At 40.6% G+C, this 16439-nt stretch overlaps 1 protein-coding gene across 3 annotated transcripts in view; it reads right to left on the reverse strand.

Annotated features, from left to right (window-relative positions):
• Window positions 1–16439, reverse strand: part of PDE7B (phosphodiesterase 7B) — a 171813-nt gene that overhangs the window by 78631 nt on the left and 76743 nt on the right. The window contains exon 1 of one of the 3 annotated variants that reach the window (XM_051792595.1): window positions 1039–1360. The exons of the other annotated variants lie outside the window; for them this stretch is intronic. Within the exon in view, the coding sequence (XP_051648555.1) occupies window positions 1039–1276 (238 nt within the window). The 5' untranslated portion in view covers window positions 1277–1360. Of the gene's footprint in view, window positions 1–1038; window positions 1361–16439 lie in introns of those variants that run through there. 3 annotated transcript variants of the gene reach the window in all.

Genomic DNA, 16439 nt, shown 5'->3' on the forward strand with positions numbered 1-16439 from the left:
TAAAACATTAGCAGCTAATACTATAGCCTTACGACCCTGTATTCAAGAGAAGGCAAGAGGTTTTCAAGGAGGCAAGAGGTTGCCTCCAACATAAGGCAAGACGTTTTGAACCATAAGCAATGCGGAGCATGGGTCAAGATGCAGAATTAGAACAGAAGTACCACGCTAACCTGACCACTCGTCTCTACCCAATGAAAATGTAGTTAAGTCTAACCTGGACTTCCATAAATCACGTGATGTGGTGCCATATGTTGGTGAGTTAGGAAAATACTGACATGCAAGATTTATAGGAAAGCATGTGCTCTTTAGCCAGTAATACAGCACGTTTAAAGAGAAAGTAGTGGGATGGGGCAGCGTTACTCCAAGAATTGGTCTCAAGCTTTTCATACCGGTGGCCAACAACACACAAGTAAGGGAGTCGCTCCGCTTTGCACAAGGGAAGCGCGGGCAGAGCATGTGATATTAGCCCAGCGCACGCAAAGATCGGTGTGTGTTCGGCGGTGTGAGAGGACAGGCCATGCGCTCGGAAGGCACGACGAAAGCAACCGGGGAAGCTGCCGCAGCGGCCGCGCTGCCCGGCGGCCCCGGGGCTCCGCTCCCCCGTCACCGTGACCGCGGGGCCGCCGTGCCGAGCTCCGTGCGGGCCGGGGAGAGGCTCCCCCGCGCCGGCACCCAGCCCAGCGGCTGGCCGAGGTCAGCCTCAAAGCCACGGAGCTACTTGCTCTAGTTTTCAGCCGAGCTTTTATCACCCTGCGTATAAAACCACGCAACAGATTGGACCGGGAGAGCGCCATCGGCAAATGGACCTGGTTTCAGATCCGGCACAAACTCCGGTATGCCGGTCCCCGCGGGGGAGGGAGCTGCCAAAAGCACGTTTTCCAGCCCGGCCGCCGGTCGGACAGGCAGCGCTCCGCGCCTTTCCAGCCCCGGGCCCCAGCAGCTCTGCCCCGCGACGGGACGGGCCGGCTCCGGCCGCGGCCCCCAGCTGCGTGTGTGTGCTCCCTCGCTCCTCCGAGCAGCAGGGCGGGGGACACTTACCTGCCGAACCGCCCAGGGCATCCTCGCTCTCCAGAACCCCTCTGTGCTTCGCCCCGCGGAGCTCTCCCTTGGATTTCCAAACGAGCTTTACCATCTTGATCATCTCGGGCAAATCCCAGGCCAGGGTTCCCTGCTGATAACCGGGCAGGCTGCCCATGGGAAAGGGCATCGGCTCTTCCCCCGTCCTCCTCCGCCTGCCCGGCTCTGCCGCGGGGAAAAAGCGCTCCAGCACCGGCATCCTGGCCCGCGCCCCGCGCCGGGGAGCCGCAGCCACCCCCCGGCCCGAGCAGCCGCGATGGGCATCCAGAGCGGGGCGGGGGCGCCCGGCCGCCCACCGCCGCCGCCCCGCGCAGGGGGCGCGCCCGGCCCCGCGGAAGGAAGGAGCGCCGGGCTCCGGCAGCCGCGCTCGCCGCCCGCCCTCTGCGCGCCCTCAGCCCGCCGCCAGGCGCCGGCAGCCGGGGCGCAGCGGCTGGCGGGCAGGCGCGGAGCCGCCGCTCATGCCGGCGCAGCGCCGGGACCGGGGGCGTGGGCTCGGGCCGGGCTGCCGGCGGCGCGGAGCGGGGGCTGGCGCAGCCCGGCAGTCGCGGGCAGAGGGGCTGCCCCGGCAGAGCCGCCCCTCAAACCCCGCTGGGCGCTACGGCGGGGGCGGTTTGACTTTATCCCTGCGGTGATGCCGTGGGGGAGCTCCCACCGCCCCGCCTTCCTCCTCGCTCGGCTGGCTACGGAGCCGGTGGGGGTTTTGGTCTCTTAGTCAAACCCCGCCGTCACCTCGGCTGCCCTCGGCGGGAGAAGGGCGGTGATTCATGGGACGCTGCGAGGGCCGGGAGTGGAGCACAAGCCCCGCTGGCGGCGTGCGGTGCCCCCGCCTGCCCTGCGTTCGTACGGCCGCCCCGTCCGCGCCTGCAGAAGGGCAGCGAAGGTGCCGGCTCATGAGGGATCGGGGAGAAACGAGTTGCTGAAAGGAGGGGTTTGGGGGAGGCTGCGGGGTCCTCGTCACTTCGGCTGCAAAACTCCACCTGAATGGGTTCACGTTAGGACACTGCCTGGTGGCGGCCATCGCTCAGACTACGACGAAGAGAAAATTATTCATCACTAATTTTTAAAAACAAGGGAAAGGCGCCCGGGACAGTGCTGTGTCTCATGCAGCAGCAATGAGGTGGCGTGGTGGGGCTGCGCAGCTGTCAGCGAGTGATTCCCCGGGATTGTGGGATGCCTTGGGCCAGGCCCTGCAACAGCACGGGCTCTTCCCTGGGACCCGGAGAGGCCATGCGATTTTCACAGCTTTTATATTGCCTTTATACAATGTATCCCTTTTAGCCAGCTGTTGGTACTGGTCTGTCCCTTAGTTGTTACTTTACTGAGTGTACAGCAGAAGGGTGGAGGGTGAGCTTTTGCACCACCACTTAGTTTTCAGTAAATTGCAGAGGACTTATTTAGTTGGATTTGAGTGAACATTATAATATTTCCTAGCATACATAGTTAATACATTTATCTTCTCCAGGTTACATTCAATGTTCTGCCATCTCTCCAGATGGAAAAGGAAACTGGCAAACAAGCAGGATCTTCCGTTACAGAGGAAGAGAAGCCAAGAGAATGGACTGAAAATTAACACCCTTACATGTAGAAAACAGAGTGCACAAGCCTTTCCTCCTCACATCAACATAAGCAGGGCCAGCGTGCTGTTTCCCCTATTATAGAATCGTCTACCTTGCTTATCTTAATGTTCCAACCTCAAACTCACAACTCTAATGGTTTGCAAAAGTTTTGACTGCAGACTGCAGTACCATATTATTAGCCTACTACATTTAGTAGCTCTGTCTTGAAAATTGTGAAGCACTTCCAAAGTATTATACTATTGTTGTTGTCCTGATATTTTGCAGAGTCCTTTGCATCAGGATATCCTGACTCATAAAACAAAGGGGTTAAGAACAAAGAAAACAAATAGATGGTGCAGTACAGTAGCACAAGCATTAACACATTCATACAATCTGCGGTTATAGAAAGACAAATTTTATTGTTTTTAATTTCATATGGTTTCTTGAGATATTGTAGGTTTTTCATATTAGTGCATGTTGTGCAATTACTTTTTAAAGCAATGTTCCTGTCAGAAAGGGATGAACCAGGCAACAAAAGTCCAAAAGACTTTGAAGATTCTTTGCCTACTGGGTCGTTTAAACCTTACACCCCAACTAATTAATTTTAGTTTTGAGCTACAAGGAATTGCAGTAACTTTTTTCAGTTATGGTTTTTCCTCTTTGTTTACCTCTGTGCTTTGTGGTCCCCATCAGGGCAAAGAGCAGATGTGCCAGAGCACTGTGAAGTTAAAGCTGTCCTGGCATTTCCAACTTTACTGGATGCAAAACATGGTCAAGAAATGATTGGATGTGGCACTTAGTGCTATGGTTTAGTTGACAAGGTGGTGTTCTGCCAAAAGCTGGACTCAATGGTCTCGGAGGTCTTTCCTGACCTTGCTGATTCTATGATAAAAGATACAAGACATCTTGGAAGACAGTGCATTCACAGGTGCCCAGACCAATTTTTAGATTAATATCTGAATATTTAAGTGTTTAACAGAACTTAGCCACCAGCCTTCTTGGTAACAGCAATAGCAATCTTCTGAGTTTTTAAAGTCTACACTACCTTTTTTTATCCTTAAATCTGTGAAAATTTTGTACAACCTCTAGTTGGGCCACTTGGGTATGTACCTGTCTTATGGATAGGATCAGGCAGCCAAAACTGAAGGATTAATTGTTGTATTTGTTTTCACTTACAGTTCTACAGATGCAAAGCAGGAGGCCAGTCAAAAACCAAACTGAAACTGAAATCTGTTGTTGTTATAGTTTCTGTATTTCGAGAAGCTATATGATAAACCTAACAGACAGTATGTATTTTTTTTCCTTGGAAAATTATGGTCAAATGAAAGCAACTGTTCTAGGTAGGCTGGATTTTCTTTTTTAAATCCTGGCCAGTGTAAGGATCAGCAGTTGCAAATGAAAAAAAAGAAGTGTAAAAATTGTTGCTTGGCATTAGTGGGTGTGACTGTAAATTAATGCATCTCATTCTTAATAAACTTCTGCTTCACAGTTGTACTACAATTCAGTGATTATTTATCCTTAATTCATCCAAGATTTTTCTGTAACTGACTTTCTTTTTGTCTTTTTTTGTTATAAGAATGGACCCACATAAAAGCTGGTCACAGGAAAGCCTGGAAGATCTATGCTTGATTATGAGATTCTTTAGCATCCAAAATCAGCTGTAGCATCATTCTCAGAGACTTCTAATTGACAGAATGCTCAGATTTTGCAAGTTCTCTGTTTCTCTGACTTCAGTTGTGGTGTAATGTTTTACCTAACTTGAAGATGTGACCTCAGCATCATGCTTTTCATTGCACTTGAGAAAAGCCATCAGAACTAAAAGATACTCCTACACAACAATGTACCCAGCCTGCATTTTAAACGGTCTTTGAGCAAGCTCAGCTGACCTAAAACTTCTCTTTTGCATTCTCACTTCTAGCCAGACTTGAAGGAAATCATTCAACAGTGATGGATGGCTTTATTTCTACTAACTGCGTTTCTATCTGACTCGGAGTTAAAGAAGCTGAAGTGATTATGAGAGAAATATGAATGTATTAGCTCTGGCCTTCATTCATCCTGAGAACCAATGCCAAGCAAAAGGTGAATAGAATCATCTGAAAACATGACAAGGCAGTGCCTATTTTCATAGGTAGACAAGAGAACTAGAAAAGACGAGGAAAGGAATACTGTGGTGGGAGAAAAGGGAAGAGAGTAAGCTGGCAGATTAATAGCTGGTGTTTCATAATTAGTGTCTCTTAAAAAGTTTTATTTGTTTGCTTATTCACTCTGAAGTTATGTACTAAGAGCAGGAGCAGCAGCAGAATTGCATGCCAGATGGTAGAGGAAGTGCCTTGTGTATCTTTCCAGTCTACTGAAGCCTGCAGGGTCGTTGTTAACCCACTGCTCTGGTTTTCATTGCAAGTCCCTTTCTTCCCCTTTTTTCTTTTCCTTCCTTCAAAGAAAAAGGAGGGAGGGGAAAAAAAATAAAATAAAAGCCATGGTTTAAACTGGCAATAGCACCATCCTTTTGGCTTTGAGCTATCCTGTCCTGTGCCAAATATACTGTCTCCAGCAGCTCTCCCACAACAAATCAGTCCAGACACACAAAAGCTATAAAAAAAGAATGGTGAAGAAAGGTCCTTGATTCTCTCCTTCTACCCCCCCATAGCCTTTTTCTTTTGCTTCTCTCCTCAAGCTTCATTCCCCAGAAATGACCTCCTGCTTGCCAGTACTGTAAGCGATACTGGGACCTCCAGCCTGCTACTTTGCTGACAGCTTCCTTAGAGTACAGGCGCCTTTGTCTTTCTATATTAACAGACTATTGTAAAGCAGAAGTTCTATTCTATTATTCTTCCCACTTCTATCTGATAGCTGATGTTTGAAAAAATGGCTCATAAATTATTAGAGTGGCAGATTCATTACTGTTGGAAACTTCTATTCTCTCAGCTAACCCACAGCATTGCATTGTGACAAAACTTAGTAAGAACACCTGAAAAGATTTTATATAGTCTCTTTATACAGTATATTATTTTAAAAATTGGAAAAATACTCCAAATTTTTAAGTGTATCACAAACATTAAGAAGTTCAAATGTAGAGACCAGTTTCAAAGACTATCAGATACTGATTGTTCAAAATATAAAGCATGTGTCTTTAGATGGCACTTATTAGTGGAATTATCTTGAATCAGTAGTTGCTTGTGAAAAGTATGTCTTTGCCTCTGTCCTAGGGATCATAGAGCCATGCAGGGACAATAGGCTAGGCCATTGCCTAGGGTCGGAAGAGATGCCATCATTAGGATCAAGTTTTAGAAGGCTTCAGGGGTGTGAGTTTAATATAAAAGAGAAGATTGCAAATGCACAGTCCTTACACATAAAGTAAAAACAAAAAATGATGCTGCACGTTTGCAAGATGGCCTAAAAGGAGCAATAAAGAAAACAAGAATATAAGTGAGTAACTTTTAGAAGGGACATGGGAAGAGAGTTCCTAAGAAGCTCGGAGAATATGACAGAGGACGCATAAGCAGACACAGTTATGTGGAGCTTGCAAGAATTTTTTCTAATGACCTCCTGGAAGGTTTCTTTCATCGCTTTAAAAATCTTTGTATAATTTTCTTATTCTTTGCTCCACATTTGTCTCATTCCAGATGTCTATTATTTTTATTTTCATTCTTACTAGTAAGAACAATTATTCCTAGTTATCTCTATAATTGCAATTACTTTATTAAATATGAGGAATTTTATATTTATGGAGGGACAGTTGCTATGTCTTTACTCTAACTGGATATATTAAATTCTCTAAACTCTATCTCAGAACTCTTTTTTCTCAACCCTGAAATTATTTTAATATTTTTTGCTATGAATTCTTAACAACTTTTCTCTGGTGCATACTCAAGGTACATGACAGAAGATTTTTTTTATCTGCTACCAACTCACTGTCAAGAGCAGTGATATTAGTTTGTAAGAGAATGGTTGGATTTGTTATTGCCTGAGCTGCGCACAGCATCCTGCCTTGAGAGTCTCACTTACTGGGGAACATAGAAGACATGCAGTGGTGTTCTATGGGTTCATGGTAGTATTTTGTTTGTTGTCATCAGTTAATCAGACTTCTTGGAAAAAGGAGGAGTGAGTATTGCTGGAGTTCTGTAGGGCAAGGAGCCAATTCCATTTTCATTCTTAGTGCCAAGTGATGTAGTAAACTTTTACGATTAGCAATTTGTACTACTAACTAAGTAAAAATGCTTTGAGTAGAGGAATAAACAGAAGTCCATAACTCATTGGAAACAGTGAGGTTATATAATATTTCCATTGCCCACTTTGGAAAATTAAAAGTTCAGCATACAGAATATGATGCTTAAAATCTCCCACAGTAAATGGCAAAATTCTAAATTGCTTTAAAGGAAATAACACATAGCAGAGAATAGACTCATCTCACCTTAATAAACTATAATAAGAAAATAATAACCACAAGCTGAAAGAGAACTAAGGGAATTGCCAGCACTATATTTAACTGTGTTGCACAGTGTATGTGATGGACCCCATTAATTTATTCCCTCCCTTAATTCTTATACACAAGCAAGATTTACCTGATTCAATGTAAAGTCAAGAAATTTAAGAAAAACTCATTGCCATCCCAAACTCATTGCAATGGGTTTGCAACAGGTGCTTAATAATGAACTGGACTCATAGAGTGGGAGGTTAAGAACACTGCATCTAATTGAAAATGTCAGTTGAAATCAGGTAGGCAGAAAATAATTACCTAGTCTTTGAGACAGTGGACATGCTAGTCATCATCTTTTTGTAATAACCCTATGAAAAGAATAACTGCTGCATCCCAAAGGATTCCCTTTTGTGAATAGGTGAAAAAAAGCAACGTAGAAAAAAGGCCTAACCAGATGAGGGACACACATTCCCTAAATACATAACTATTACTAAGTAACTGGATAGTCTCAATTAATTCAAAAGTATTTCTGCTGTCTTTAAAGCTGAGCATGTGCATACGTATTTTCTCAGCTGGGACATAAGCATCTAAAAATTATGCCAGTGGTTTGAAAGATAAAAGATGTGCCACATTTGAAGTGTTTCTTCTGTCACCTCTTACCTTAATGAGATGGCATGGGTGGCTCCATAGTGTATGGTATCCTTGCCCCTTATGGTATATAGAAGAGACTTCCAAAAATGACTTTGTCTTTTTTTTCTTTTGAAATTATAAAAGTGAGTAGCTAAAAAATCTGCATTAAGTGATACCTTTTTAAGTTTAAATTTTTTTCAAAGAAAGCATAGTACAGTAATAATAAATGGGACATAAATATAAAAAATAAATACAGAGGATGTTAGGGCTTGCTCCTTCATCTGTAAATCAGATATCACAAGATCTTTTAGGTTTCAAAATGAAGATGAAATAGTATTTGACTAGGAAAAACAAAAAATTAATACATATTTCTTAACTTTTTATAGTTGTTAGATATTTGATGGCTGTGCCTATTAATATTGCAGAGTATCTACTCCTCATTATGCTTCAGTTTATGTCTTTCTGACTTTAATAATTAACGGTGAATTTATCTCTTTGTACAATACCATTTAGACTCTATAATGAGTATTAGGATGGCATAGGTGCAGACCTCTCCCAAATTTATTACTATTTGCAGTGCAAGAGTGGAATAATACAACCGAATTGGATTTTCCACAATGCTGCTCTGGTTGCAGACTTATTACTAGCAGTGGTAGTAAAAAAGCTTGGCGCTTTGGTCAGGTTGAATACATAGATCACTAAATTATAGCAGTATATTTCAGATTAAATATCTATGGTACTTGATTACCATGTCTACACTTCTGCTGACGTTGTAACCACACTTTTTGTGTCTTTATTCTGCCTGCACATCAGCATTCCAATGATGTAAATGTCCCAAAACTGATGTTATTTGCCCTTTCACAGAAGTAATACAGCCTCATTTCCTTCTTTGCATCTTGCATGACAGCAGTGAGTGCAGTTTGCTGTGGGGATGTACAGGAGATACAGCTGGGAAGTCGTGGGAAAGGTCTAACAATGATGCATAAATATCCTAGTGATAAACTAAGCTCCCTCTGACCTAGTTTCTCATGACTGCAAAATCAGGCCATATTTACTGTAATCAAGCTCTTTGCATTTCTTACAAATGTGTTTGTGTAAATGTAGCTCCACTGGGATGAGCAGCTTTGGAAATCTGCTGTCGCTTCTGTCCTGGCATTTTATCACCGTGCTCTCAAACTCCACTGATAATCATGCAAAGACATATTGGTTCTTTTCTTCGCTACAGATTCCTCTTGAAATGTATTCTTGTTGATGATGCTGCAGAAGGGAAAAAGCTCTGAGTAGATATCCTAAGAGGAAAAGCTCTCTGTAACTGGTTAAAAACGTCCACTAGATCTGCAGATGGAGGGGAGGCTTTTTGGAAAACCTGTTTCTCTCTGATGTATTTGAGTAGGTTGCTCTCAGTAATGCAGTTCCAACTGCAGTACGCTTTCCAAGATATTCTGACCATATGTAAAAACATAAATGTTTTCCAGTGTTTCGTAAGATATCTGTTACATTTTTTTTCTTCCAATCCAGAAAATCACACATCATTTTGCAGGGTGCTGCACAGTTCTTATGATAGCAATATTAAGTTAGGTACACAGTAATTGTAAGATACATTTAAAAAGAACCCAAAATTGATCCAAAACTTAGTAAAAGAGAAAACTGTTCAGGTTACTTTGAAAAGACAGTCAGGCAAATACTGTACTGTATACAGATTTTTCCCCAGACCTTAGCTTTGGTCATGGTATTGACATCCATAAACATCTCTTTCCATTAGTAGCAGTGCAATTTCAGAAATGTTCAGGCAGGATTGTCAGGACAAAATTTCTGTCTCCCTTTCACTATCTGTTTAGTATTAGGGACTACATTTGCTTGTGCTTTATCTATTTTTCTGAAGTTTGCAATATCATATACCAAGTCAATTACAGGGCATCATTGGTTACTTGATCTCACAATTTTAAGACTTTTGGATTACTCTCTTTAGCTTGCCTTCTGCTGACAGAGATCCTCTAGCAATTAGAAAACCATTTTCAGCCCTGTTTGAGTGGGTCGAGAGCTAAATGTAAGAGTGATTGCTCCCACAAACAGTTTCTGCCAGTTGCAGTCTGAAGATGCTTAATTCAGAAACCAAGCTCAGATTCTTAGAATGACTAGGTGCCATCTTCTCTCTTTCACTGAAGTCTCTAGAGTTCTGATCACACTCAAAGAAGCTGACTGAAGGAGATTGTGGTGTTCCATTAGCCAAGGAAAAAAATATTCAGTGCTCAATGGAGTGCTGATCTGCTAGGGACAATTGTGCTCCCCAGCTCTGTATCCACTTTCCATACAGCTCAGTTCATGCTTTTGAGTGCTTTAAAAAGTGGACATGTTGCAGGGAGTTTGTTACTGTGTATCAAAATCAGAATTTAAAAAAAAAATTCCAGAAAAATGGCCTAGTCTATCTTCTTAATAATGCTGGCTTGTTTTTAATGGAATATTCTGAATATACTAATTAAGTAAAATGGTTTGTTATTTTTATTAGGAACTTCTTATACCCTTCAATGAAACTCATTAAATAGTTCTTACTGGGTTTTTTTAAGGTATAATATCAATGTTCAAGTAATACCAGACGAAATTGGTTTCAGCCACCGTTAACTCTGGCTTTTCAGAAACGGAAAGAAATCCTTCAGTATTTCCAACTTCAGCTGGAACATTGGCACAGGCAACAATTTAGCAGGACTAGCATGCAAGGAACTGATGTAACTTTTACCAAATTTTGTGACTGTGCAGAAAAAAAAAATCAAACATCAGTTTGCCTATCACTCAATTAAACCACTAGTTTCCTATGCCAATGAACTGTAAAATGAACCGCATCTCCTTTGCTGACATTTGCCATTTACATCGACTGTTCTTGAAATGGCTAAATATCAGGTTTCCAACTATGCTATAACGTGTTTGAGTAGGTCCAACAGGAAATACTTAAATATTTGTCTCATTTTTGCATGAACATAAACTTCCTTTCCTAGTCATACCATAAACAGAAGTGCATGCTCATCTAGGACTGCCTGATGGTTCCTTAATATTTTATTTTAAAAAGCACGGTTCCTTAGTTCAGAATACCATTCCTATCATAATAGTGGTAATGTTAACAGTAGCAAGTTGGAAAGCTGAATTTGTTTTATGAAAATATCAGACTTGGTTTTTATTAGAAATTGGAAATTAAAAGCAAATTTCCATCAGGCAGGAATTAAAAATTTACAGTAAACGACCTCTGAGAAAATATATTTTTTCCTTTTGATGTAGCGAGTATTCTGCTGAGATAACCTCAAAACATTGCATTATAATAACAGATCCTATAATCTGATATTTGAATAACATTTAACTTGGTATTTGAATTACATTTGAATAAACATGTTAGAATATTAAGGTCTAAATAAATTAACAAAACAATAGTGAAGGAAAATAACCAGAAAAGGTCAGAGTGTAATGCTGGTTGTTTTCTTAACAAAATGAGAAAAAAGAAGCAACTTTTCCCTCATAGAAAAAAAGTTAATAATTTTTTTTAGAAAAAAAAATTAAAACTATCTTTTCTGAGGCGATATTACTTCACTAAAAAAAAAAAGTCAGCTTGCTGTAGTTGTCTTATTGAACATTTTGTATTTGAAAGTGTATGGAAGCAAGAGCAAGCACTGGACAATGTGAGTGCTAGAATGAGGATGCATTTGAGTAAAGAGCTGAGTGGCTTGTAGTTGTCTTGTATTTGGCACAGAAGAGAGGAAGACCTGATAACATCTCTGTAGCACTCAAATATCTTTGAACCAACAGTGGTAAAACCGCCAGCCTTAGCGGCTCTGCAGTTTATGTCCTTTCCTGTGGCTAGACCAATGGACATGATGTACTGTAAGAGGGACGGGCAGAAGTTTTCCTGTTGAAGCAAAGTTAAAAAATGAAGAGATGAACAGGAGAAAATGAGTGGTAAAAGAGAATTATAGAATAGTTTGGATCATCTAGTCCAACCCCCTGCAATGTGCTAGATCTTCAGCTAGATCAGGTTGCTCAGAGACCCATCCAGCCCAACCTTGAATGTTTCCAGGAGTGTAGCATCCACCACCGACCCTCTGGGCATATATACCTATAACTATATAACTTCAGTGACTGGTAGCTATTAAGTATAGTGAATGACTTTTTTTTTCTTTTTTTAATAAAAAGAAAGAAATAAGGAAAGGAGCAAACATTTATTAAGAAGATGATAGTTTTCTAGATAAGATAAAAAATGTTAACGTCAGAGTTTATGTATTCAAATATTAAGGGCAAATAGAAGTTTTATTTAACATAAAGCTAAATATCATTTTCCTAATAGCTTTTTTTCTTTATTACTAAATGCCACTATACCTCAGTGTGTACGTGGGAGTACAAATCATTTGAATTAGATAATAGAGTAACAGATGTCTTTGCTAGATATTATACAGACAAGTCCTAATTATCATTTAAAGGTCAGTGTAAGAAACAGGGAGACTTTCACAACGCCAACTAGTTTACTTAGCCTTCTACTCTGAATCACTGTGTCAGAGAGTCTAGGTCTTCCCTTTGACTTAAAGAAGAGACGTGAGAAAACAGATAGATAACTTAACCAAACAAGTTTTGTGCAGATACTTGAGTAAGCTGATTATACCCTAAATTACAGTAATGCACACTGGAGTAGCACTTGACACAGACCAGAGGCCCTATATTGTAACATTTCCTGTTTAACCATTGCTTAGTGTAATTCATCGTATCTTTGGTAGAAATCCAAACAACCAAACTTTCTTTCTTTTTGTTTTGCCATTTAAGATGTTCCATTGCTTTATAAATAAATATTGGAATCATCTGTACACCCTATTTTCTACTGAGATCAGAAGTAGGAGGAGAATGGTGCAGAAGGTGCTTCCAGGGAAAAGAATCTCATGAGAAAATTCTGATCTTAGATTTTCTGCCTGAATTCCAAGATACTAATACAAATTGAAACATTCAGAATTTAAATATTTTATTTTTCTTTTTTTAAAAATAAAATGGACTCACCAAGGGTTTTGAGGTTTGGTACTTTTCTACTAAATGTATCAACAGTATTGCTTGAAAAGTGTTGATTTTGCAAATTCAGTCTCGAAGCTGGAGAAAACTTTAACAGTAATGGTTGCATGAATATTTGTAAATTAGTAGAATAACCCAAACAGTTTTGTTTTCAGCAGTTTTCATAATATCTGCTCTTATTAAAAGGGTTTCACTGTATTGATGGCATTCTGTCACTTCCCTTCTCCTTTATACAGTCCTTATGCAAAAACAAAGTAAAATGAACCATGCTTTCATAATGGTCTTAAACATTTCTACAGGTGTCAGCTCAAGAGTATCCAAAAGATCTGTCACACATTACGCATACTCTTAAAAAGTAATTTACTTCTTTTCAGAGCAGATACAAATTCAGCTCTTTGGTCTATCCCATTGCCTGTGTGATACTAAGAAATCAGTTTTAATCACTTTGGCTATATCTAAGCTACCTAATCTCTGAGTTTCTCCTCCTTCCTGGTTGGCAATGTGAGACAGCTCAGGGCTGGGATGAGATCCGAAGCCTAATTCTCCTTTCTCTCTTGCCTCCTGATTTCTCTATGAAGAAATCCAGGGATGTAAGGTGCAAAAGTACATGTTGCACTGGATAATGTTGGTTGATAAGGAAACCAGAACTAAGTGGCTTGTGGCATCTGTCACATTGTATAGATGTGACTGTTTTCTTTGGACCATATGGGAATAGTGTTACCTTTTTTCACAGGAAGAAACTAAATATGAATATTAAGAATAATGAACTTTTAGCATACTGTAATAACAGAGTCTTTATACCTCTTCTTAAACATGTGTATTTTTAAGGACCTGTCTCAAACATAGCTGCATACATATAGGTTAACAGTTGGACTTGATGATCTTAAAGGTCTTTTCCAACCTAAAGGGTTCTGTGATTCTGTGATTCTGGACTATCAAAATTTATAGCTATCTGGTCACTCTGAGGATTCAAGTGCAATTGGCAAGACAGTACATATAATGAATGCATGTTGAAATATAACACTGTTAGCCAGGTTCAGAAATGGTGGTGGTTTTCTCAGGGAGTTGAGTAGGAGTTCATCACTTCGCAATGTCCGTGAGTCATGCCAGGTAGCACTGGCAGCCCTGCATGGCCTTGCAAGGTGCTGTCTCCCCAGCTAACCACCAGGCCTGAACATCTCCTTTTTACAGACAGGTGAGCAGCCTTTCCCTGGGCCAGGTGTGTGCAGGGAGGGAGTACTTGCAACTACCCCTGAAGTCCTTATCAGGCACAATGTTCAACTGATGTTATATATTGTTGTCTTATTGGCCAGCACAGTTATGATTGTTTATGGGTGTTTATGGTTGACAAAACATGTCTTGCACCTCTAGTTACTTGTATTATGAACAAGTATTTAAAAGTTTTCAATTTTTTTTTTCAAAATAAACATTTGAACATGTTTTTTTTTTCTTTTATTATTTGTGCTGTCTTGCCAGTAATACTTGGGCTATAAGGTAAAGGTACAATTGCAAACTACAGTAACAGCTATAAGATCTGCTGTTCACCCATAGCTGAAGTGTGAACAGTACTGAAAAGGGCTGGATATAAACACTATTTGTACCTATGTAACTCGAATATATTGAGGGAAAATTTAAAATAATGTTGCGTCGAAACCAGTATTTTGATCAAAAAAATGGGATAAGGATCCATTCTGGTCAGAACAATGGGATAAGGACCCATTCTAAGAGTCATCTATCATTGTCACAAGTGAAAAAGGCCTCAGCTACTTTATGACCTTTATTGTTTGGGAGAAGTAATTTCCCTTAATGTAACATCGGGAAGAGTGCTTATCTAATTCATCTTTTATTTCAGCCCTACCATGACTGACAGATGAATTGAAAGGTTGTAGCTGGCAGCCACAGCCCACACTTGCACCCTGGCACATGTTGGGCAAAGCTGTGAGCCTGACTAAAGGCTGAGATGCTCTTGGAGTGAGACGTGACCAGAAATTGCTGTCTCTGGCTTATTGCCAGCACTGTGTGCTGCAGCACTGAAGTCATCTGCAACAAATCTTTGCCTTCTCACCTAAATACCAAAAAAGTGCTCTTGCTTTTGTGATGAGCCAGTTTGCTCTGCATCACAAGTGAAGGGACATGTATCTCTTCAACATGAGGGACACTGTGAAGCAATAAGACAGGGAGGCAGAAATTCCTGTGTGGGACTTTTCCATTCTAACTGTGTGTGACCTTGGGTGGGAAGAAGATCTTCCCATTTCCTTTGAAAGTAATGGTGTCTTGTTCCTCAGAAGACCTGATGTGTGGGAAAAGGCTTCATAAAGTTGTCATTCTGAATATCTGTAAGCAGTTTCCATGCATTTCTTTCACACTTGCTATTTTCCACATTTCTGAAGACACCATATTTTGTTGTTAAATTTTGCTAAGAATTTACATAAAACTCCTCCAATTGTACTACACTAAAAAGCATTTAAATTTATGATATCCCTTTTCATTATGATTTAGTAGATTGTAAAACCTAGAAGCTGTAGGTTTCTACGAGGACTGCTGATTTGGTTGTCCTGATTCCACACAATCCAGTTAGAAGCATCCAAAATTAATTGATTTTCAGGAACTAATGAGTAAGTATCTTCTGACTAAAAGGGTATCTATTTAATATGTTGTATGTTGGTATCATCAAATCACAGTCTGAGGTTTTAAGTTATGATGGAAAAGATATAATAGCTGAGGAAAAGGTATCATTGTTCCTTAAGGAGCCAAATTGCCTTTTCAAATATGTGCTATCATGTTTCTTGGCTGGACTAATTCCTCCCATGTCATGGAATATTATCTGCCTTCTCAGAGCATGTCTAATGTAGTGATTTTTCTCTATTATACCATGAAAAATGCCTTTTACATACACAATATAGTACCTTGCATTTACTTATTACTACACAATGAGCACCGTATATTTTCTAGAAAACATCTGTGCCCTCTAATGCTTATGTATGTGAAATAGGTATGTGTGTAGACATGGCAAGGCAAGCTGACTTATCCGCTTCTACAGATGCACTTGTGGGACATTTGAGAATTAAAACCATAAATATCAGGCAATATGCAACTCCCTCTCTACACCTGTAGCTGCATTACCTATGACCATTGTTAAAAAATAAAGATTGGACTTGAGTTGCAATCAAGTGTTTTTAAATTCCCTTTATTATTCTCTAATCAGAACTGGCTGTTTTTAGACATTACATATATTGGATATCTGACTCTTCATACATGAGAGACTTCTCAAAGTCTTATTACCCTCTCTCATTATTAATCCTCCTAACTGAGGAGGAAACTCTTGAACTGATCATCCTTGGGTCTGTTCTAGTAAACCAACAGGAAGAGCTTATTTGATTCATAAGAGGTATTTACATTGCCACATTATATTTTGCAAGCTGAAAAGAGTTTTCAAAATGCCTGTGTCTTTCTGCTCACTGTCAGGAAGCCTCAGACATAAACATTCTTACTGTGGACATATCAAAAGAGGTAAGGAGAAAGCACACTGCCCCGCTGGTCATTCAATGTACTATCTGTGAAGAGAATTAACCCCTCTCAGTATTGTGCAATAAAAGTTCCTTATTTAGATCTGAGATCCCTCATTTGTACTCTTCAACCACTTTTCCCAAGACCTTTCTATGCCTTATTGTCTCCTGCCTTCTTTCCTTTTCCTAAATGAAACTCCTTCTTAGTGATTTGATGGAGTG

This window comes from Manacus candei, unplaced genomic scaffold, assembly GCF_025592945.1.
Source record: "Manacus candei isolate 608988 ecotype Guabito, Panama unplaced genomic scaffold, ASM2559294v1 h1tg000034l, whole genome shotgun sequence".
NCBI lineage: Eukaryota > Metazoa > Chordata > Aves > Passeriformes > Pipridae > Manacus > Manacus candei.